Source organism: Talpa europaea, assembly GCF_964194135.1.
Source record: "Talpa europaea genome assembly, chromosome: 7".
NCBI classification, from domain to species: Eukaryota; Metazoa; Chordata; class Mammalia; order Eulipotyphla; family Talpidae; genus Talpa; species Talpa europaea.
In genome coordinates this window covers 93,529,319-93,554,257 of record NC_140074.1, presented here as the reverse complement: position 1 = coordinate 93,554,257, position 24,939 = coordinate 93,529,319, and the positions used below count along the sequence as shown (strand labels likewise).

The 24,939-nt window shown below is 43.4% G+C and overlaps 2 protein-coding genes across 3 annotated transcripts in view; both read right to left on the bottom strand.

Moving 5' to 3' along the window:
• USP43 (ubiquitin specific peptidase 43) overlaps positions 1–9,241 on the bottom strand; it is a gene marked incomplete at both ends in the record, with an annotated part of 53,868 nt that extends 44,627 nt beyond the window's left edge. For both annotated transcript variants that reach the window (XM_084237546.1, XM_084237547.1), the window contains 2 exons: positions 985–1,116; positions 8,726–9,241. In XM_084237546.1, the coding sequence (XP_084093672.1) occupies positions 985–1,116; positions 8,726–9,241 (648 nt within the window). The remainder of the gene's footprint in view (positions 1–984; positions 1,117–8,725) is intronic.
• A 2,299-nt stretch (positions 9,242–11,540) lies between these two features.
• CFAP52 (cilia and flagella associated protein 52) overlaps positions 11,541–24,939 on the bottom strand; it is a gene marked incomplete at its 3' end in the record, with an annotated part of 40,856 nt that continues 27,457 nt past the window's right edge. The window contains exons 10-14 of the mRNA XM_084237918.1: positions 22,157–22,302; positions 18,126–18,277; positions 16,268–16,370; positions 12,853–12,964; positions 11,541–11,716 (exon numbers count right to left, since the gene is read on the bottom strand). Of these exons, the coding sequence (XP_084094044.1) occupies positions 11,541–11,716; positions 12,853–12,964; positions 16,268–16,370; positions 18,126–18,277; positions 22,157–22,302 (689 nt within the window). The remainder of the gene's footprint in view (positions 11,717–12,852; positions 12,965–16,267; positions 16,371–18,125; positions 18,278–22,156; positions 22,303–24,939) is intronic.

Genomic DNA, 24,939 nt, shown 5'->3' with positions numbered 1-24,939 from the left:
ACCTATAGACACCAGGCTTACATTCCATCTCTACACTTACTCATCCTGTGTGACTGCAACTGCAAGTATTACTATTACTCTAGAATGAGGGACTGCAAACAGGGAATGGTAAGATAGGAAAGTGATGACTGAAAGACTGAAACACTTCCAAAGGGCTTCTAAATTGATCCCTGAAAGGGACAAAAATCAAGTGACTAAATGGAAAACAAAACAGGTAAAGCAACTTCTCATAGCTGCACTGGATTCTCATAGCTGTATGTATCAAGACTTATCAAAAGTGATGTGGTACCGATTAACTGCCAATGTTTGTGAAGCATCTTTTAAATTACAGCAGATTATTCAGATAGCATTAGAGTACTTTGCCTACTCATGGCTGAACTGCATTGGCTTCTACTTTCTTAAATGAGAGATGAAAGGCTAACAAGAGAGCATAGCCTATCATTGATCTTTATTTAGCAAAGTCCACAGAGAACTTAGCTGATGTGTCAAGTAACTATGGCTCTAACAAATGACTGTAAGAGCTTTCTTGCTCCCAAAGGTTGGAGGTTCCATCAAATTTCAGGGATGCTGAGTACACACATATAATATTCAACTATCCTGGGTCATGATAAAAAAAAAAAAGTGTGAATTGCTGCTCTAAGACACATAACTGAGAAAGCCATGGTGGAGTTCAAGTGGCACCATTTGAAAAGAACTAGGAATGGGACATATGGCCTCAGATGACCATGCCAATGTATTTGATATTGATAAAAATGAGATTTTCTAAACTTTGAGCCAAAAGGAAATTCTATTCATGAAATCACTTGGATTAAAGTGGGTAAAAATACTGCAAAGGGAGGAAATGCCTTGTCTAAAACAAACAGAACAAAGAGAAAGGCACAGGGAACAGTCCTGTGTACACAGGAACCAGCTGAATTTCAAGATTCAGTTCCAAGGAGCTGAGGAAATGCTCAAGGGACAAAAAAGGACACTCAGATGCAATACCTTCTCAGATGCTGGCCCTGCGGATGACCCCTCCAAGTCCTCGTGCACACGATCCAGTAACCAGAGCAGGAACTCCAAGGCGTCGTGCTGGGAATTGCCTTGGAACTGAGATCCGTACTTGGAAACAGCATTCTCACAGGAAAAAAAAGAAAAGAAAAGCAGAGGGTTGGTTTGTCCTTCAAACAACCAAATGGTCTCTAAGTGCTAAGTTGGGAGCAATGTCCCCAAGTGTGCCTGACCTTTGGGGGGCAGTGTTCCCAAATACCATAAGGGTTGTCTGCATAGGAGAAGGTACCTTCCCAGAAAGACTAATATACACCCTGTACTTGGAAAACCCACAGGAATGTCTGTTGAATATTTGAATACTACTTAGCATCTGCCCTGAAACTCTAGTCCTCTGGTAGTTGGGGTACAGGGCCCTCAACCCCTTCCATGAGTCAATTTCCATACCCTCTCTCTCTCTGTTCATGCCATGTGAACAGTTTCTAGCCCTACCCTCTCCCCCAATGATTTCATTCACTGCCATAGCTTCATTCTTTGTGAATCACCAAATGGTATAGACAAGTGGACTACTTTAAATATCATGCCTGTAGCTCCTTTACAGCTTCTTCCTAATATGTGTGAAATACAAGAAGCACGAACTTGTCTTTCTATGATTAGATCACCAAATGGTCGAGTCAGTCTTTCATGCCTTTAATAAATATTTATTGAGTGCTTACCACGTGGCAGACGCTATTCTGGGGACTTGGGACACAACCATGAACAAGAAAGACAAGAGGCCCTGCTCTCATTTACTTACATTCCCCCACTCTTCTGTTAAATTGTGCAACAACTTTTCCATTTTCTGTGTAAATGCACATTCCAGTTTTTTCAAAGTTCACTTCAAAGGGTATTACATGCACATATCTTTTTTTTAAGATTTATTTTATTTATTTATGCATACAAGAGCTGGGGGTGTAAGCCAGAGGTGGGGGGGGCGGGGTGAGAAGATCCACCGGAGACAGAGTGGGGAACAGAACAGGCAGATCGACTGAAATACACTGCTGAGGGAGCAGCGGGTGAGACAGGAGAGGTCTGCTGTGCCATGTGGGTTAGCTCCCTGGCTGGGGAATCAAACTCATGTGGCAGTGGCTGCTGATAGCTTCATAGTGCTGAGACTTAACTCCTTGTACCACCAAGGAGGTGAGCACATATCTTTTTCTAAAAAAAAAATTCAAAATATTTTTAAAAGGATGATAATGAAAAGTCTTCCTTTTACCCAGCTTCCGCCTCTGCATGCTCCTCTGCAGAGGAGCACTTTCCAGGGACTTTTTTTTTTTTTAATGCATGTGCAAGCATGAGCCTCTGAATTTAAGCAAATCCCCTTCTCTGTGTGAGTATATGCAGGCATGCACACACAGTACATTACAGCTGGTGGGCCTGCCTATAAACTGCAGGCCCTGGCATCAAGCCTCATTCCACCCAGATCTGTTCTCTGTTCACACCCACCAAAGGGTGCAGTCTGAGCAAGACTGTGGACCCGAACAATCCTCACCACTGCCAATTAAATCAAATAGCCTGGGCTTTTTCTTTTTCTTGCTGTTTTCTTCCTATGGGAGTTAAAAGAAATTTTAAGATGAGTTGAAGCAAAATTCTGAGCTTGAATTCCAATCACTATTTTGGGTTCACTGGAATTTGGATTCGTCCCCCAGGCTTCTCAGTATTTTGACCCCCAAACAGGGAAGCCAGATTTAGCAAATAAAAAATATCAAGATGCCTAGTTAACTTTGAATTTCAGATGAACAATGTTTTTTGTATAAGTATGTACCAAACAATATTTAGCATATGTTTATACTGAAAAGTTACCCATTGTTTAGTTAATACTTAAATTTAACTGAGCATTGTATATTTTACCCAGCAACCCAACCCCTAGCCACCCTTAAACCTATATCCTGAGTACCAACATTCTCTCCTGGGGGAGCATCCAGGCTCACCAACTCAAAATCTCTGAATCAGCAACTCCTGTTATGATCAGTATCCTCTTTCAGAGTCTCTCTCATACCCACATAAGTCAGTTGTCAAGCATTTTGGATTCTGGCTCCTATAATGTCTCTGCCCACCCCTTCCACATTATTCCATTTCCACTGTTGAGTCCTAAGCACTGCTACCCAGACACAGCACCTACCCCAGGAGGAGCCAAGCCTGAGATACCCCCTTTGTCAACCCACTGCTTTCCTGGTAGAACACACCAATTTTCCTACATGCCAGTAAGCCATGCCCTTACTCCAAGTCACTGCTTATTCTCCTGCTCACAAAATAATAATCCAAACTCCTTCTCAGGTCTGGCTTCATGTGTGTCTTTCACCATGCCCCACATGGTTCAAAGTTGTAGGTAAATAATCACTCAGGTGCCCCAAACACACATTCCTACTTCTACACCTTACACCTTTATTTCTTCTTTCCATGGGAAATCCATTCTCCTGCTAATCATGCTAATCCTTTAAGTCTGACCTCTCTTCATTTTAGCCCAGCTAGAAATATAAAGCTATATAACCTTTTCAGAAAGAATGTCCTAATAACTTCAAGAAGATAGGTGAGATAGGGCCTTTATAGACAAAGTGATTACTCACTGAAATTTCGTCTAATAAAATGAGAGATAAAAAAGCAGGTATTTCTCAGTAGGCAACTTATTTGCAGAAAACTTGTGGCCTCCTCATATTAGAGGACCTTAAAATTACACTTGAGGAGATAATGTGAAAAGAAATGATCCTGTCATTTAAAACGAGTATTATATATATATATATATATACACACACACACACACATATACATATATATACATACACATATAGATACACATACATATATATATTTAGAAATATATATATTTGAAATTGGCTTTTTATATATTTAAAGATTCAAAGAAGACGACTAGAAAATATATGGTAAAAATATCAACACATGGTGGTCATAAAAGGATAGGATCATATGTGATTTCTTTTGCATTTTGATTTGTACAGTGAACCTCATATTCTGTATTGGTCTTTTTCTAATTAATAATAGCATCTGTTAGGTATTTTACAGAATTTTCAAAGTAACTTTTTTGATTCCTACAGAAAACACTCCCATGAAAAGGCTATTAAAATGTGGCTGGAACTACATTTCAAGCCAAACCCTAACTTGGGAAGGATGAAGAATAATACAGAAATTCCTCACTTACAGTCAAAAGTAGGTCCCTGGAAACTGCAATTCTAAATGAATGAAGAAAATGAAACCAGGTCCTCAAATAATTCATTTCATTCGAAGTCAACCTGGATTTGTGTCTCATCTTTATCACAAAACGACATTATTAGAGGACTTGCTATATTTGGTATTTCTGTGCTGCAACATGGCATAGCTCCATCCATGTGTGTATGTGGTTTCCTCTCAACATTGCTAATATTAACCTATTTCTATTAAAATTATTCCTGCTTATTTCATATTTCTGTTTGTAGAACCATTTAGCCATTTTATTTCCGTTCAATACTTTACTCCATTTCATTTCATGACTTACTGTTTTGTCCACATCCTTGTTTTTAAAAAGCAATGCCACTAGTATATCACTTGAGGCTCATGGTATGTCTTAAATTGATTCTTAAACACATAAGCTAAGACAAGTTCCAGATGGCTGAAACCCTTCCTGTAATCAGAGAAAAATTAGAAACACATAAAATAGTTTTATCAAAGGGAATGCCATAAATAAATCTAAAATTTCCATTATTGGGTGAGGGACAAAGAGAGGGCTTACAGAAAGTATTTGCAGCCACTATGACAAACAAGGATTGAAACACTTATAGAGAGAAGTAATAGAAATGTGAAGCCCAAGGCAGAATGGATAGACAATTGACAAGAACAGACGATTCCAAGAATAGTCTTACAACTAGTAAAGAAAGCATGGAAAAATCCTACACCTCACTCCTAATCAAAGAAATAAAAATGAAAAAAGACCCTATTCCTTTTTGTTTAATAAAAGATTGACTAATGCTCAGGAAAAGATGCATCACTGGTACATCTGAAACTTGATCTAATTATTGAAAAGGAATTTGACAATGTGGGTACTAAAAATAATCAAGTCCAATAAGGTTGATTTAAAAAGGAAAAAAGAATATTTTAAACTAGGATGGTGATGATATAGGTACACAAGTGTCAAAACTCATCAAATTCTATACTGAAAATGGGGACATTTTTATTCAGCCATGAGAAGAAAAGGAATTCTGCCACTCACAACAAGAAGCATGGACCTTGAGGACATTATACTATGAAATAAGTCAGATGGAGAAAGACAAATATTGCATGACACCTGTGACATGTGGGGTCTAAAACACCAAAATTGCAAAAGTAAAGAGTACAATGGTGGTTTCCAGGCACCTTGTGAGTGGGAGAGAGAGAAGAGGCGTATAAAACTGCAAACTTGCAACAAATAGATAAATAATTCCTGCAGATGAACACACAGTACAATGATCACGGACAACAAAATTGTATTAAAAACATTAAATTTGGGGCCTCCCTGGTGGCACAGGGGTTAAGACGCTAACTATGAAGCTCTCCACAGCCACTGCAGCACAAGTTTGATCCCTGGCCAGGGAGCTACACACATGGCACAGCAGACCTCTCCTGACTCACCCACTGCTCCCCTCAGCAGTGCACTTCGGTCAATCTGCCTGTTCTGTTCCCCACTCTGTGGTGAATCCTCTCACCCTCCACACCTCTGGCCTATACCCCAGTTCTTGTATACATAAATAAATAAATCTTTAAAAAGACACATTAAATTTGCTAAGAAACATTTTAACTATTGCCAACACTGGAAGAAATTATAATTGTGATGCAACAGACATTTTGAGTAATGCTACAATGGCAATCATTGCATATACACATTGCAAGATAAATGGATCAAATCAATATGTTGTATACTTTAAACTTACAGAATATCAAACAAAACTTAGGTGTGTTTTTTTAATGTGCATTTCACTGCACATAATGTACACATCAATAAAGTTGACTTAAAAAAACAAAAAAATAATAAAATAGTCATATCTTCACTGTGACCATGTAATTTCCTTCATGGAATTAAGCTAATGGAAATGATTAGAGTTGAGAGCAAAGATTTAAGCACAAGAATTTTCAATGTAGTATAATTAGTAGAATATTGTTCAGTAAATAAATAACCCACAGGGATTGAGTCATTTGATAAAAGGTGATTCAATCATTAAAAATTAGGTTTTGTAAAATATTTTAACAACCAGGAGAAAAATCTTATAATACTTAAATTTAAAAGGATATAATACTAGAATGTCCAGTTGTATATGCTTTGAAATACATCAGTATGTTTTTGATGGTTACTTCAAGCAGGTGGATTCCAGATCTTTTTTTGCATGTTAGCACTTCCCAGTATTTATAGGGAACACATATTTAATGTTATCATTAGAAAAGCAAAGCATTATAGACAAGAGCCAGTCTTTAAGTATGCCTATTTGCTGCTTAAACAACAGAGGCCGGGCTGTGTGTGGGAGTTAAGTAACTCTGGGCACAGGAAGTGGGGGACACTGCATATCCATCCCATTTCAACAGCTGTGATTAGGGTAACTTACTCCACAAGCTTGACCCTTCTCAATTTCCTCCTTCCTCCTAAAGACTAAACACCTAAACAAAACCTTAAGTGGCTTGTACCCAACCAACACACAAGCCCCTTCCCCAGTCACGTAGGCTTTCATTAATTCATGTAATCATTCATTTGTTCTATCCGGTCAGCAGAGGGTCTCTCAGCCCCAACTCCCTCAGTGACTGGCAGTCCCAAGGTGGGAAAAGTTCTTTCCCACCCTCCTTTGTCTTTGGTTGATCCCTCATCTTCCAAAAACTCAACTCAACGATTACCTCCTCAGGGAGGCCTGTCTAGCCCAACTTGTCCCCCCATCAATCACATCCTTCCGCCATAACTGCCACAGAGCCTAGTATTTTTATTTTCTAGCACTTCTCCCCAGTTCTAATCCTGTGTGCTCATAATTGTTTCATTAACATCTACCTCTCCTACTAGACTGTAATCAGCATTTTGAAAGCCTGAATTCTGGAATCTCTCCAAGGCCGGCTACTCAAAATGTCCCAGGAAACCCTAGGTTATATCATCCTAATTAACAATTAAATTATCCTTCAGTTTCCCAAGGCTCTCGGGGAGCTTCCAGGCCCTAGGTATTTGAGAGCAGGTCAGAGATAGGAAACCCATGAGTCACTGAGGTTGATTACTAATTTGCAAGATTTTCCCAAGCTACTCCTGTCTCTTCTGTCACAGCAGTAACTGGACGGGACTAGATCTGACCTAAGAAAATGTACACAGAGGTCATCTTCTTCCTCCTCAAGGGATCTATCTGCAGGTGAAGAGGAGTCCTGATAGAACAATAACATGTCCAAAGGGCCAGGCACTGTTCTAAGTGTTTATGGTCCCATTTCACACATGATAAAAGATGAGTCACAGCAAGATTTGTGACTTGCTCAAGATCATAAAGTTCCAGAGTACACCATAACCACACTGCCACTCCTATTTAAAAAGTGAATGTTGCCCAGAAGCACTATTAATAACACCCACTGGACCTGGTGACTCCTGTAGAACATTGCTTCCCTAGTGGAAGCCTGAGAGAGAAGGTGGGGGTTGGCATCCTTGTGGGTCACATGGCAAGGATTGCTTTCTCAGGCTGAAACTCAAGAGCCTGATGCTTGTGGAATGAACACTGACGGGTTCTCCCCTCCCCCAAGAACAACAATCACTAGTCAATGGGGAGCTTCAGCTCTCTGCCCAGAGCTGTGGTTTTTTAGCAGGAAGCAAGCCATGTGCATCAATTATCAGAAACTCTTAAATCCAACTGGGACCGCCACAAAGACCCCTGCTTTAACCCAGGGTGAAGTGATACACATGATTTCCAAAGCCTTATAACGCTGCAGCATCCTCAGTAAGTACACTGTGATACTGGGGACAAGGGATGCAACCCTTGCTGTCCATCTAGGGAATTTAATTAGCACTAAACAAAGGGATGCACACCCACTGCTCCCCTGGGGCATTCAGTACAGTACCTGGCCCACAGGTTTTCAGCTTCCACTGGGCTTAGAAAAAACACATTTTCTGACCGACCTCATCTATGCTCCCTTCTACCCTCCAGGGCTACAGACAAACTAGTTTTTTTTCCAAATCTCCAATTCTCAGCTGTGGCCCTTGGGTTTGCTGTTCCCTCTACCTGGATTATTCCTAGACGCCGAGTGTGCCCTTCTCTCGTCATTCAGCTCTCAAAGCAAGCATCACCTCCTTCCTCTGAGGTCTTGGTCTTCAAAGTCCGAGTGCCTCCCCTCCACCCCAATACCTCCACATTGGAAACGAAACTGTCCCTGCATTCGTACAATGCCTGGCAGACAGGCCTTCAATACGTCAACAAATGTTTGTTGAACGCAAAAAATATCCGTACACACTCAAGTCTACCGGATCCCTCCACTACCCACCACCGCCCCCGCTACCTGGAAGAAATTAACTCCTAAAAAAAAAAAAAAAAAAAAAGATGCCAGCGGCGGTACAACGCAAAACAAGAACAGTAACCAGAGGCTGAATTGGTGAATGCCCTCTAAAGGAGGCCCCAAGAAAACCCTTTCCTGGAGGGACACACACTTTTCTAGAAGCGAAACTGGAAGGGCCAGATGAGGTGTGCCGCCCGGCGGCAAGGACGATAGGTGGCAGAGCGCTGCCTACCTTGAACTGGGCGGAAAGTTGCGGCGTGTATTCGCGCGTCCAGAGCGCGCGCACCAGCGCCGCCAGCTGCTCGGTGACCTCGGCGCGGCCGGGCGCCGCCCGGTAGCGCCCCAGCGCCAGGAACTCGGCCAGCAGGTCGGTGTTGCTGAGACACTGCACCACGGCGTTCATGAAACAGGTGTTGCCGTGGTTCTTCAAGCCCTGCGCGCCCGGCGGCCGCGCCCCGTCGCCGGCGGAGAGCTGGGGCAGGGGCTGGGGCTGGGGTCTGGGCGGGCGCTCCTCCCCCGGGCTCCCCGGGGCGACTGGAGCTGGGCCCGGGGTGCAGGCAAAGCCCCCCTCACCGTCGCCATCGCAGCGTCCCGGCTGGGGCTGCGGCCCGGGTGGCGAGTCTCCGGGGCGGGAGTGGCTGCCCAGCGCCAGCAGGAAGCGGCTGAACAGGCGGCGCAGGGAGCGGCGGCGGCGGGGCCGGGGCGCGGGCGGCCCCTCTCCTGACTCGGCCCCTGCGCCCGGGTCCATGACTCCCGCGGGCGCGCCCCGGCGAGCGGAGCCGCGGTCCCGCGGCAGACGAGCCGCTCACAGGCCCTGAAAACCCCGGGAAGGCGCCCGGACGCCGCTACCTGCCGGCCAGGTGTGCCGGGACCGGGCGGAGGCGGAGCCAAGGGCGGGGCCGCTCCGCCCCGCGCGGGAATCCGGCCTCAAGGCCCGCCCCGGGGCCGCGCTCGGCCACCCCCACTCCCGCCTGGTTCCGCCCCCGCGGCGCAAACTGGGAGTAAAGACACCGGGAGGCTCCGACTTCCAGTTCCCCACCCTTCCTGACCTCCTGCAAACCCACGAGACCCGAATTTAACCTTGCTCCTGTTTCCCTCCCAGCAAGCCGTGGGGAATCAGAGAAATGATAAATCTGGAAATGCCTGGAAGATTGCAAAGCCTTATCGCTAAGCTTCTTGTAATCACGTCCAGGTGAATAGGAGGCGAGGGCAGCCTCCGGCATAGAGCGAGCACTGGGTGTGTGAAAGGGTGTGCGGCCCTTTTGTGCACCGCTGGTACCTTTGCAAGCGCAAGCGTGTGCCACACCTTCTTCCAGCGGTTCTGCGGGTTAGTCTCTGCAGGGCCCCGTCACCTGGGGTCAGAACTGAGAGGCGCGTGTTCCCCCGCATAAAAAAAGCCGGATGGTCTTGCTTTGCTTTCTTATCCTGCAAACTGGTTAGAGTCATTTTCCAAAAACTTGCGAGACTTGATCATCCTCGCTTAATTATGACGAAGGGGTCTCAGAGGGGTTAACGCGATGTATGGAGACCTCAGCAGAGAAACAGGAGCTCGACACGGGTCTGTGAACTGCCAATCTCACGGGTTGGATCTTTCGATCTTAATTATTTCCTTACCAAAAGTTTTCGGACTCTCGAGTGCGCTAGCAAAACACCGCCTCCTGCTCACAACTTAACGTAAAATCCGTTGAATTGTTGCCCAGTCCCAAGTGATTTGACCCTGCCCCTCAGGTAATTCCCAGGATAACTATAGGGGCCGACGCTGACTTTGTCCGGTAACTGTCAGGTTTATAATTAATCAGGCAAAGGCGTGCAGAAATGGGGTTTGCGTCAACTTCTCGCTCAAAAAGAGATCAGCAGGATGCATTATTACATCAACAACCTGAAATGTTACTTATTGTTTGATAAATACGTGATCGGATGTTGTGAAACACTGGTTAAAGGACAAAGACTATGCATAGGACAAAAGACTGTATTGTGAAATGGAGTGCTTCTGGACAATGCCATTTACCCTCTCTGAAAAGGATGACTGTTTGGATGATTAATACATAGGTCCTTGTGGTGGATGTGGTAACATACATCCAGACAGTGTGGACCTGTACCCATAAAAGACATACAGTGTTGTAAACCAATGTTAATCTTGATTAAAGTTTTTTTAAAAATAATAAAAATACAAACAGTCCATTCCCTTGCCCTTGTGATAGTAAGCACAGGAGACTGATTTTTTTTTTTTTTTTTTTTTGGCTAACACCAGAAAAGCATCTATGAAATTTCATCCTTGATAATCACCCTGAGATCCCCAATCACATGTTTTCTGGTTTATTTTTTTTTAATTTTTATATTCCCCATACAATTGTACTCCCCTTATTTTGACCCCAGTCTCTCCTTTCCCTGCCCCCACCCCCCATAGTGTGTCTCTGGTTTATAGTTGTTTGTTTTCTGGTTTATTTTTAAAAAGGCACTGTCCTTTATGTTTAACTCTACTCTGTGTTAGGAATTCTGCCAATTCTTTAATACATTATTTCACTTAATTCTCACAATAACTTTGATCAGGAATTTATTCTTACTTTGCAAAAGAAAAAAATAGGGGCTCAGAGAGTTAAAAAAAAAAAAACAAAAACCCTACCCAAGAAGTGGATTCAAACCCCAGTCTTGTCCTATGCAGCTTGAACAATGAAATGCTGATTAAGAAGATGAGCTCACCTTCTTTATTTTTAGACGATAATAGCAATACTATCTGTGGACAATCCTAAGGGCTGTAGGTTTTGCAGAGTCAGAGAAAAGAGATTATGACAGAAAATCAACACTGAGAATTTATTCATAATAATAAAAAACTTTTATTGCAGCCTAGACAAATTATTCTTGAATCTATTCCAATTTTAATATACAATTTAAGAATGTAAAATGCATTCTGTAAAAGAGAGACATACAGATAGGATATTCTGACTAAAGAACAAAAACACAGATGGACGAAATCAAGACCAGCCTTCTTGTTAACTAAGCTCAGCCTTCAAGAGCGACGTGTGCAGCGCTACGAAGTCTCAGTGGTTTCATGTGGGGAATGGGTATTTCCATCTCAAAATGGCTCCGTCGGCACTTACACTAACGATGTACTGATTTTCTGGACTTATCCGGATGCGTGTGATGTTGCCACTGTGTCCCACCCCAACGTGAGTCACTTCACCCTCGTTATAGTCCCATACTTTGATCAGATGGTCATTTCCACCTGAAGAAGGCAAAGAATTATATGGCATTGTGGCAACAGAATAGAAACTAATGTGATTCCAAATCACTGCATCATTTTCAACACAGTCACCATATGCTAACTTAAAGGAAGAAAAATTTGTCTTTGTAATAAGATCTTTCCTTGATTGAAAAAACCTAGTTATGTTGTAGTAAATGTGGGAGAAAAAAATACTAAGAGGTGATATCACCCTAGATTCCACCTCCAAGAAATCATCACTAGTAACATCTGGGTTTAATTCCTTCCAGTCTTTTCTCTGCATATACATCTATACATATATGTGATTGACTCACACAATGGCTAGTTTTATATCTAGCTTTCAGAAACTCATTTGGAGCATTTGTTAATATACAGAAGAATCAAAGAGTCTGGCAGCAAATAATACTGATGTTCCTATAGGCATGCTGTGTGGTGAATGTGCCCTAAAAGTGCTGATTTTTAAAAGTCTGGCATTTAAAACTTCAATAGGAAATAACAGAGCAAAACACCTAGATAAACAGCCCATGTAAAGACCCATTTCTATGGGCCTCCCTGGTGGCACAGGGGTTAAAGTCTCAGTGCTATCAAACTATTGCCAGCCACTGCAGCACGAGTTCAATCCCAGCCAGGGAGCTGACCCACATGGCACTCTCCAGTCTCCTCTCCCCACTCTCCAGCAGACCTCTCCAGTCTTGCCTGCTGCTCCCCTCAGCTGTGTATTTCAGTAGATCTGCCTCTTCTGCTCCCCACTCTGTCCCTGGTGAATTCTTTCAAGTCCCCCCCTCCCCCCCCCTCCACAAGCTCTGGCCTACACTCCAGTTCTTGTATGCATAAATAAAAATAAATCTTAAAAAAAAAATCCATTTCTAGCACTGATGCCCACAACAAAAAAAGCAAGCAATGTAAAGCTTAGGTCTTGTTTGTGTTCCTAAAACTCCTGGGCAAACATTGCCTCTCATTGAAATGTGACTTCTGGATTTTTCTATTCTAGCCACATCAGCTCAGTGCACAGGCCAGAAAATTACCACGTTGCCCTTTAGACCCTTTTGCTGATTCTTCTATTTGCCTCCTGCCTGGGAGTTCCCTGTTCCCATCTAAATAAGCCAGGCACGGCTTTCTTTTCTTATCCCAGAACTAACCTGTGACAAAGTGTACTCCTTCCTGTGTGATATCCATACCGTTTATTGATCCAGACAAGGAACCTTCCAACTCTCTGATTACTGACCCATCAAAGACTTCCCAGTAAGCAATCTGAAATTTAAGAAAGAGGCATTCGGCAGGGAATCAGTTCAGTGGAATCATCCACACACATGCTAACAAAAGATGATTCTACTTTATATAGAAAGTGGCAAAAATATACCATGGGCGAGTATATTGGCAGGGATTATAAATAGGCTACAGCAGGGGGTGGAATAGCCATTTTAATATTTTTAGTATTGGTTTTAAAATTTGCATTCTATTTAAAGTGTTGGTGATAGGCTGATAAAACCAGATTGTGACAGAAAGTGCTTTTGATTAAGCTAAGCAGACTCAGTCTGAAGCAAGCAAGCTGTACAAGAAAGAAAACAACAGCCATTGCCCCCCCCCCCCTCTTTCTCATTTCTGCTCTCACAGGGGAAGAGCAAAGGTCCAGATCTGGTGAAGGAGAAAGCATTTTCTTCCTTCAGATTAGGAAATTAGTCCAGAAAATTCTAGAAGCTGGACTTCTTACAAAGTCACTGTCTCCTGGGGCTGACCCTCCCTCTTCTCCCCACCTATTCCCCAATTTTCTCTTCTGTCTCAAAACAACAATCCTGGGGGGGGGGGCAATTAAAGACAGACTGATAACATCAGCCCCTCCCTGGGAGGGGCTCTAGTTTGGGGAGTGGAGGGAACAAGAGACAGGGAGCTCAAGCGCGTGAGGTTTTTCTCTGAATATGCTGCTCTTAGACATTTTGAACTTCAAACCTTATAAATGTACAACTTATTCAAAAATAAAATTTCTTTCTAAATAAAGGACATTTGACCAGGTGCATGCCTTCCACCCCTTCCTCTGTTTCATGTTAATAAAATTTGTTGTTTTCCTGTCATTATGCTAGGAACTGTTTCCTCCGAATCTAGCCAGATTTTGTATATGCTATTAAAGAAATTTTTTTGCTTTATGATTTCTGTTGATGCTTGACTGCTTTGACATAAAGTACTATCTTCATAGTAAAAGCATAAATGATGCCAAAATCCTTATTTCTCAAAAATTACATCTGCAGAAGTAGTTGGTGCCTTGACTATCTGCCTACTTGGCTAATGAAGTCAAAGTGAAGGTCTCCTGGTGCTAGAGGAACTCTGAGGACCAAACTCCCAGTCAGTGGGAAATGCTCCTAGCAAAGGTGGAGCTTTCCAGACTCCACCCCTGACACCTTTCTGGGCTCTAACCCAGCTCCTCTGCAGACTGAGCTCTCAGGCACTGAGCATAGCAACACCCCAGCAAGTCATGGGCCTGACTTCATGAACGGGGGACAAAAGGGGTCTCCAGGCAACTAGGGATGGGACTGAGTGACTACATTGACCTTGAAAAACTGAAGAAAGACAAGCCTTAGGGCCTCACTCTGGCTTTTCTGGCTTGAGCTCACTCTCTGGTCTCTGCTCTCATGGTGCTGTCTTTGTAGGCATCTGGCTATATGTCAGCCAATCCATCTCTCTCACTCTCTGTCTCTGTCTTCTCTCTCCTCCCTTTTTCCCTTCTCCTGTAAATAAACCCGCTTCTCTTTCTCTCTGCATGTCTGCTTTTGAGTCTTGTCCAGTGTTTTCAAGTGTGTGAGTAATGACTCAAAATACAGGTCACCCCTGTTTTCCCCAGAGTTGCCCTGTAACACTGGGCTTCCAGGCTTTCCTGAGTACCCTCCCTGGTTTTCCCTGAGATCTGAGCTTGGCCAGGTTATTCTGCCACTCAGGCCTCTGCTCACATGTCACCCCAAGGAGATCTTTGCTGATCACTCCAGCAGCTAAGGCAATTTCCTCCCACCTGGCAGGTTTCATATAACCTGTTCCATTTTCTTTTCCTCTTCACGGTCTCCTATCATCTTATCCACTCATTATTCATTGTCCACTCATCTATTCTTTTACATGTGTGTTGTCCAGTTCTGTCCCTCCCCACCCAAAATGAATGCATAAACTAAGTTCTGTGGGAGCAGAGGTTTTATCATGTCCCCAGTACTTAGAATAGTTTTATGGATTTGTGATTTATAGTTCGAATATTCTGGTGAAAATCCTAGTAGGAGGGAAATAGACTATTTCAGATCTCATAAACTGATACCTAGAAAATGGCAAATATCACACTAATTTAGAAAATTTATGAACCACATAACAAAGCATTTATAGTGACATCATGATTTATTCCCTAATATCCATTCTATCCCTGTTCCAAGAAGCCAACTTAGGCTACAAGTCAAACTTGGGGGTGAATGTAAGCTAATTTGGGATGATGAGATATATTCAGGCAAATCCTTGTTGGACCATCATTTGAGTTTTTATAACAAAATGTCTTCAGGAAGTACTTCCCAGTCACCTGGGATGCTTAAACAGGAAAAAAATTTCACTCCTAAAGTCTAATTTGGGGAGGAAAAAGGGAGGCACCGTTAGTATTTTTCCCACAATATTTTTAATTCCATCAACTTTTCCTGTAGCTGGTGAGTAGGCAAATATGCAACCTGGTCTTTAATTATCTAAAAGTCATCTCAAAGTCTGAATTGGGACAGTCCAAATCGATTCATTGCATGGGCTGGTATTTGGGGCTGGTAAAAGATGAGAAGCTCTATTGTCATTAACTCTGAAGATAGTTGAAGAGACAACTGGTTTGGGCACAGCAATTCCATTTCAGTCTTAGTCATTTCCATATAAGATCCAATACTTACTGCATACATATTATGGACGAACCAGCTATTATCATTAAATACAAGCATGACTTTTATTATTTTTTCACACTGATGTCTTATTTGGTTCCCCTATATTCCTGCTATAAGTGAAACCATCCAATGTTTTTCTTTTTCCTTCTGGCTTATTTAAAAGTATAAAACACAACAAAGCAAAAACAGACAATTACAAACCAGAGACATCCTGCAGGGGAGGAGGAGGGAGAGGGATCAGAGGGAGGGAGGGAGGAGCACAGGGGACTGAGGTGATGGTGCACGGGTGCATTGGGGAAGGAAATTCTATGGGGATTACACCCGAGGGGGTGGGGGGAAGCAAATATTGTTTAAAAATGAGCAATGTTGTAAAAAATTTTTAAAAAGTAAAAAAAAACCTTTATATGATACACACACACACACACACACACACACACACGCAAGCATGACTTGAAGCCTCACGGCAACTCTATAAAGTCAGTGGTATCACCAATACCATTTTACAGATGAGGAAGCAAAGGCACCAAAGGCTTCTATTAGCATTTTCAAAGTGACACAGATGGTCAATGGGAAAATAATTCAACAGATCACCTCCAAAACCTGCACCCTCAGCTACCATGATTCACAGCTTTCTTCTTGCACCTGAAAAATTTTGACACTTGCTCAAAGACTTTACCTTTCTGTCTGTCCCACTGGTGATGATCTGGAACTCTTCAGGGTGGTAACAAACACACTGGAATAAGGTGTTAGCCAGGATCATCTGATTCCTCCTAAGACGCCTGAAAAATCAGTTCAAAAGCTGTGAAACTTGATTCTCTCCTCCCTAGAAAGCTTATTTACTATTCCAACTGGACTTGGGACAAACATAGATTGGGGGGGGGTGGTTAACTATCCCAAACATCTACGCAGCAAAGAGACTCTTGCATTTCCTCCGCTTGCACTGCTGGTATTCGGTCCACTCCACTTCGCCTCCTCCCCATGCACCTATCTGGGGCACTGGGAAGATCCTGGGTGGGGCCCTTTTCTAAAGACAAAGCACAAAACATTGAGGGAAGCCTCAAGGTCCAGAGAGAAGAAAATCAGGAGACTGACCTCAGAGCAAACCTATGGTCTCCACACAAGGCACTTTATCCTTGAAGCAACCATTTTGAAGAGAAGGGCCCTACAAGCCAAGAGGCAAAGTAGGGGAAAGGGCTTTTTTAAATGGATATTACTGGGCGCCCCCTCTAGGCATTTGGATTCAGTTGGTTGGGCTGAGGCCCCCAGGTCTGCATGTTTATTAATCATGCAGTTTGAGAGCCTCTGCTTCAGGCAAAATTCAAAAAAGCAGATAAATATAATTTCTTTGTCCTTAGGAATTGGGTGGCAACAACATAGGTCAGACTCCACTGGCTAAGACAATGCACCTTCCACAGTATCTTCTGGGGGTTTTCAAACATGTGAGCATTTTAAAAGATTTTGGCACAAAATGACCAAGTGTTCCTGTTCTAAAAGAAGGAGGTTTTAAGGATTCAAGGTGGTCACAAACCATCCATGGAAAGAGCAGAGACCTGACCTTCTAGTGACATATTTTCCCAGTGGGCAGTTCAGGTGCAGGCTGACCCCCCTATGTTAATATGGTCCTTGCACCATCACCAGGAGCAGCACAAGCAACCTTGTTAGAAACGCAGGATCTCAGGGGCTACGCTAGACCTAGTCACTCAAAAGCTACACTTTAACAAGATCCCCAGGTGATTCCCAGGCATGAAAGTCAAGAAAAAGTTCAGGCTTGTTTTGATTTAGGTTTTTTAACGTATTAAATAAAAAGTGCCCTCCTTTGTCTTTAGTTCTCATTCTTTCTCTCCACCTGAGACTATTTCATATTCTTTTGCCATGCAGCTACCCTTCCTCCCACCTCTACTTACTCATATCTCTCAAATGCAAGATTGCATGGCAAAAAGATAGGGAATAAAGCCTAATTCTAAATAAAAACACAGCAGTAATAAAACTTTTAGTTAAAAAAAAATGTCATCCTTAATCCTTTGAATTACTCCATGATAAAGTTCATGTGCCTCAGCCTAGTTAGCTTGGACTTAGGTGCTCTGCAGGCATGGTGATGTGCTTACAACATCCGTGGTCCCTGAAATGTGATCAACTCAAAGGAAGGTCAGATTTATGCCACTCCCCTCTCCTACCCCTATCCAAGCTCCTTCTGGGCTTGACTGGACAGTGTGGAGTGACCAAAAGAACTGCCTGCATCATCTAAGCTATTTCCCGTCTCTCTTTTGGAATACTTCAGAGATCAATTAAATCATGCTTTGCTGTATGTGTATTTAGAAATGCAGAAAATTCTAAGCTCCAACCCTTCCTGCTAACTATGCCCACATCTGTAAGCCCTGAATAGTATGGACATGAATAACATATGGTGAACATTGCTTTACTGTTGCCTTAAATGAGATGTCTACCATTCAATGGCATCATTTCTTGAGTTCAGTAAAGTGCTGGCTTTGTCAGGGTTTGTAAGTGCTGCTTTGTCCTACCATCACGGTACCTACACCAGGTCCCAGATGATGCATGTCCCATCAGTGCTGGCCGTGACACACTCCTCGTTGTTCTTCTTCACCCTAATGCAGGACACGGAAGACTTGTGCTCCTTCAGGGCCTCCTCCAGCTTCTGGGTCTGGCAGCCTATCTGCCACACCCTCACCTGGGAGCCACAACACATAAGTTTTCAATACCAATGTAAGACATTTGAAGGAAAGAAAAAAAGAAGATTCCAAGAACCTTTCCACCTCTGCTATGACTTGTTTCTTTAATTCCCTGTTCTCAACTCAGTCACCTGGGGTGGGAATCTAGGGCAGGATCTTCTCCCATGGAGCCAGGAAATGCCACCAGTGACCCTACACCTGCTTCTACTTTCAGGGCTGAGAAATTTATGAGATGTCCACTACTAAAACTAACACTGCAAGGGCTGCTGCTAAACTAATGAAATGTGTTTATTCATTTCCACTGAGCACTGCTTTCAAATTTCTGATGCCATCAAGAAATTTCTTGGGTATCCAGGGCCATGTTCAAACTTTTGCATCAGCTGCTCAATTTAATCATTTAAAATGAGTGGGTCTTGGGCCTCCCTGGTGGCTTAAGGGATTAAGCAATCCGCAGCCTCTGCAGCACAAGTTCGATCCCCAGCAGGCCAGGGAGCAACCCACATGGCACAGAAGACCTCTCCTGTCTCGCCCGCTGCTCCCCTCAGCAGTGTATTTCAGTCAGTCTGCCTGTTCTGCTCCCCACTCTGTCTCTGGGGAATCCTCTCAATACCCGCATCTCTGGCCTGTACCCCAGCTCTTGTATGCATAAATAAATAAATCTTAAAAAAATAAAAATAAAAAATAAAATGAGTGGGTCTCAAACCTATCAAAGCCAATTCCCACTTTCTGTAAGAAATACTGGAAACATAATGATGCTTGCACCTTCTTACATGAAAAATAAGGACAGAAACAATATTGTATAAGTAATACAAGACAATAAAAGAACAGTAAGCAATAACTGACTAACTTATATGTACCTTCTAAAAAGAAAATAACCTTAAGTCAAGTAAGGAAAATATTCTAAGACACTTTTACATTGTCAAAGTAAAGAAAATGAAGAAATATAAAGTTATCCCAAGTGAGTCATATTCATTTCTACAGTGTTCAAAGAACCCTTATGTTATGGCATGGACTGGAAAGTGACTGTCAAAAAAATCTCCAACCTTTAAACCCTGCCGTGTGTGTGCACATGCTGTCAGTCTTCAGTGAGGGTGGAATTTAAATGATCTAAGTACAGTTTGGGCACCAGGCAAACAGCCCCAAGATTGGAACTTTAGATCTCCCAAGCATTGGTCCCCTAGTTGTGGGAGATGTTTGGGGGGAAGAGGATAGAGTCATAAGATGGGGTCTTTGCATCTCAGGGGATGGCTATTTACCAATGAAATGCAGGTACTTGCATATGCAGGTAACAACTGCATGCATATCAGAGCACATCTGCTGACCCACAGCCCTGGTCTCTGGCTCTTCCAAAGATGCTGAACACTGGACCTCCCCTGGTGGCGCAGCGGTTGAGCGCTGGGCTGGAAAGCTGCCCGCAGCCTCTGCAGCGCTGGTTCGATCCCCGGCCACTGGAGAGGGTCCCACATGGCGTGCAGATCTCTCCTGCCGCCCGCTGCTCCCCTCAGCAGTGTACTTTGTCAGTCTGCCTGTTCTGTTCCCCACTCTGGCTCTGGTGAATTCTCTCACCCTCTCACGCTTCTGACTGTACCCAGTGCTTGTTTAAATAAATAAATAAATCTTTTAAAAATGAAAAAGATGCTGAACACTGTGTCTTTTGGAAGGCAAGATCTGCAGTAGCTGTGCAGAGGATAGGAAGAGGTGCTGACTGGTCCATGAAAAGATGGCTAAGCGGCGCCCCAGGTGACAAGTTAGGAATGGGTGATCCCTCCAGCAGCTCTCATCACCTCCAATTCAGGCACCCAGAAAGCATATGGTGTGGCTAACGTCAAATTTGGGCATCAACAAGTCAGATGCCCCACAAGGCTGAGGGAGCAAGCGAGCGAGGATGCTGAGGGTATGAGCAACAGCACCTGAAGGAAGGAGGGTGGGGGAAAGCCTAGAGGATGGGAGCAGAGCTGGAATAAGAGGCGAGGGCTAGAGGACTATGGAGCATCTGCAGTGTGGCCAGCCAAGAGGGAGGTGCACTCTGAATGTAAAAGGCACACCAGATATTGAAGACTTGGTACAAAACAGAGTGTAAAATATCTCTCTAGTGGGAGACTATCTTTGTTTTACACACAGGAATCTGAAAGCACAGAGAGGTAAATAACATGTCCTGGATCACACAGCCGGGAATTGTTTAGAGATGAAATCTGAGCCCAGACAGTGTGACTCCAGAACCCAAATGATCAGCCAAGGATGTGCTGGCCCAAACTCTGCTAAAGGCTACATCCAAGATGCTATATCTTTCTTCTCCCTGCTAAGTTGTTCTTATGATTCGTGGCGATAAGAAAGAAAAAATGTTCTGTCTTCATTATTAACATAACTGCTATGGCAGATGACTATTTGACTTCTGAGGGGGCCTTCTGAAAATTTTGAAGAATGCCTCTCAGATTGTTACTACTGAAGTGTAGCATATATACATATTGATATTCACTGAAATTTATATGGCATTATACTGCAGTGCTACTCCAGTTTTTTAAATGGCAGTGGGGAAGGGAGAGAAAATGTTCTATGTAGAAAAAGGGAAGTTTTGGGGATAGGAAAAAATGAGGTAGGGAGACAGAGGGGTGGGGGGTCGGGGGCCCGAAAGGAATGTGTGTGTGAGAGATGACTAAGGCTCCTCATAATGATGGAAGGAAAAGGTCAGATGTAAGCATTTTAAAATAATGGTCGAAATATCTGGGTAGTTTAAAAAATTGTTTCTAAAAATATCACCTGCTTTACAAGATAAAGGCAATTTATATAACTATGTTTCTTGAAGGAAAGAGCAAATTTTCCAACTCTCTGGCAAAACACCAACTTGGATTCATAATGGATTCCATATGGAAGGCTTTCATGTCCATATCGTAAATGTCCTTTCTGTGAACAAGTGTATTTATACTATCAGAGCTCCAATTTATGATGTATTTTGGAGTTTCAACAAAATCTTAACTTGCTCCTAGATAAGACCATGGATGGGCTGGTGTGGTCACCTAACACGTGAGCTCCACCTACAATATCTCGGGGTAGAGAACCAAACCCCTGGTCCAGAGATGCAAGCAATGTGAGTGAGGTGTTCTCCTTTTTTAACTGGGGGAGGAAAACATCAGAGTTGTGACTGGGGGCCCAGGGCAGGGCTGGAAACCACAAAAGGAGACAAAACCTGGATTGGCTACCTGCTGAAGACTGTCCCCACAGGGGAACTTTCCACCAACCATGGCATGGAGTTGGGGTCCCAACACCAGAATTACAAGACTTAGAAGCAGCATCATGTGACAGTCACTGGAATGGATGGACAGTGTGAATGAGGATGCACAGAACCCAGAGACCCCACCAGTCTGGAGAAAACAGGACAGTCTCCTATACCAGAGGAAGCTCCAAAATTAAGGAGTCCAGAGAACCAGTCCACACACCTGCCCTACAAGAGGTTCCTGAATGGCACTGCCCTGCTACCTGCCTCCCAGCTGCTCCTGGGGATCTGGGCAGCCTGGTCTGCTGCAGTCCAGGAGAGCAGGTCCTCATCCAGGAAAAGGACAAGTTTCCAGAAAGAAGACACGGTTATAGGAAAAGGACAAAGCTCGCGGGCGGACCATCTAGAGCATGCAGCGAGGGAGGAGGTGGAGTGATCAGAGCCGGGGAGGGAGACATGGGGGAGTGGGCTGTTGGTTCTGGGGTGGAATATGAGTGGGAGGGCCACACCTAAGGAAACAATATACAAAAATGACCAAAAATGTAAGAAAAAAACCTTAACTTGCTCCTGCCTAACTTCTAGTACAGGGAAATATTTAAAAATCACATGAGGATGCTCCTCTAACTCGAGGGCTATTTTTTAAAGATTCTGCTTTGAAGAACACTACCTCCCCTTCCCCGCCGCCGCTGATGACCCTTTTGCAGTCACTGGTGGTAGCGATGGCCGTCACTCCGATCCTGTGAGCGTTGTTAATGACATACATCAACCGGCCTGTCTCTGGGGCAAAGGCTCGGATTTTGCCATCATTCCAGGCTGGCATGGAAGGGAAACACAAGTTGGTCAGGATCAGTATACTCACCCTCTCCCTGTAGATTGTTGCTCCCCTAAATTATAAATTCAAGTTAGGATTGGGCAGGGAGCAGTGGTGATGATGGAAAGAGGCTGATCCCTCACCAACTGCCAGGAGTCACATACCCTCATTCCCCTGGGTCCTTAAACTGGTCATATGGTTGAGGAAAATGAGTAGTTTGCTTTAGTTGAAACTCCAGGTACACCCCACACCACAGGAAGGAGTTTGGGGGTCAGAAGAGGACAGAGAGAAGCCTGCTCCCACCTCTCCTATGAGCCATAGAGCTTGTCCATTCTCCTGGCCAGCTGATAACATACAATTTAACACCAACCCTCCTCCACCTCTAAGCCTAATGCTCCTTTGCCCACACCCACCATCTTCCACATCTCTATAAAAGTTATCACCATTTACGCAGTTGCTCAAGGCAACAACTTCAGTATCACCCTTGATTCTCCTCTATTCCATTCACCTACCCACACCAATCCAATATCCAAACCATCAGCACATCCCATCAACTCTACAGTTGAAAAACATCCCAAACCTGGGCCTCCCTGGTGGTGCAGGGGTTAAAGACACAGCACTATCAAGCTATCCCCAGCCACTGCAGCACAAGTTAGATCTCCAGCTGGCCAGGAAGCTAACCCACGTGGCGCAGCAGACCTCTCCTGTCTCTCCCGCTGCTCCCCTCAGCAGTGTACTTCAGTAGATCTGCCTGTTTTGCTCCCCATTCTCTCTGCTCCTGCCTTTCACTCCCTGCACTCTGGTCTACACCCCAGTTCTTGTATGCATAACTAAATAAATAGAAAGAAAGAAAGAAAGAAAGAAAGAAAGAAAGAAAGAAAGAAAGAAAGAAAGAAAGAAAGAAAGAAAGAAAGAAAGAAAGAGAGAAAGAGAGAAAGAGAGAAAGAGAGAAAGAGAGAAAGAGAGAAAGAGAGAAAGAGAGAAAGAGAGAAAGAAAGAAAGAAGAAAAACATCCCAAACCTGACCAGTTCTCAATCTCTCCAGTGAGATCACCTTTGCCCAAGCCACCAGCATCTCTCTCCTGGATTATAACCACCTCCAGGCCTTAGACTCTTGCTTCCCTGTAATCAGTTATCTATAGGGATCAGGGTAGATCTCTTAAGCCATGCCTCCTCCTTATACTACACTTACAAAAACCCATCTCCTTTATCCTCCATAGTAACTGGTCTCTAGACTATAGGTGCCTCTTTGGCCTTGTCTGTTATCACTCTCCCTGAACTCAAACTTATTTATTAAGCTCCAGGCACACTGTTCCTCTTTCTACTCCTCAAATACACCAAGCAACTTCCCACCTCAGGGCCTTTGCACTTGCTGCTCCCTCTGCTGGAATGTTCTCCCCCCAGGTCTTCATGTGACTGGCTCCTTCTCATCAGTTTATTGTCATCTCTTGACCACGGCAATTTTACATAGGATGCTCACAGTAGATCCCCATTTCAGCATAGACTTGAGGAATAAAGAGGGTAACGCAGCAAGCATGGGACTATCTGGGGAAAGAACATTCTAGGCAGATCAAAGAGTTCGGCAAAGGCCTGTGACAGGCTATTTGAGGAACAGCAAAGAAGCAACCATGGATAGAAGGGATAAGATGTAAAGAGACAAATCAGAGGTAAGAAGGTGGAGGTGGGGGAGGAGAGAAAGCTAGGTAGGGTCTTGAAGGCAATTGCAAGAATTTTGTCCTTTACTTGTAAAAAGTAGAAGACCTTTGAGTCCTAGAGAGATGTCTGATTTATACTTTTTCAAAAGAGACTTTTACTTCTGTGTTGAGAATAGACTGGGGGAGAAGGATGGTGAGCAAGGGTAGAAGCAGGGACACCTGGTAGGAAGCTACTAGAAAAATTCAGGAGAGAGGTAATGGTAGTAGGGATGAGGTTAGAAAGGATGAGAAGTGATAGAACCTTGAGTATACCCTGAAGTGAGCCATTGGGACAAATTGAGTGTGGGGTGTAAGAGGAGGGATAATGACTCCAAGACTTTTGACCTAAGGGTTTGTTAATTCTAAGTAATATAAGAGCTCCTGGTGACCATTATCTGGAGAAAATATGCCCGAGAGAAAAGTCAGAATGTAGGAGACAGAACCAAGAAAAGAAGGGCTGAGATAGGCTCCTAATGTCATTATTTTATTTTATTTTTTTATTTAAGGAGCAGGTTTATTAGGAAAAGGAGAGAAGAATAAGAGACACTTGCATAGACACAAGCAGACAGAAAGAGCTCTCCTAATGACACTATTTTAATAGCTACACCTAGAGATCCACCTTACTTCATTTAAGTGAACCAGCGGATTCAGTTTTTGACCATCAGGGAAATTTACATAGGGAGTGAATAAAGAAAACATTAAGAAGTTATTATTTTATGGGAAATTATTTTCATAGAGGCACACTGAGATATTTAGAGGTAGAATATCATGGTGTCTATCACTTACATTTAAGTATTTTGACATAAAATTAAGTTAAAAATAAATTTTGAGACATAATTCAATTTAAGTCAGGTTTTTATTCCCTGTGCAACAGAAGGGATTCTAACACAAACTCCCTGTACTCACTAAGGTCTCAGATCACCTTGTAATTGAATCACTAAATCTC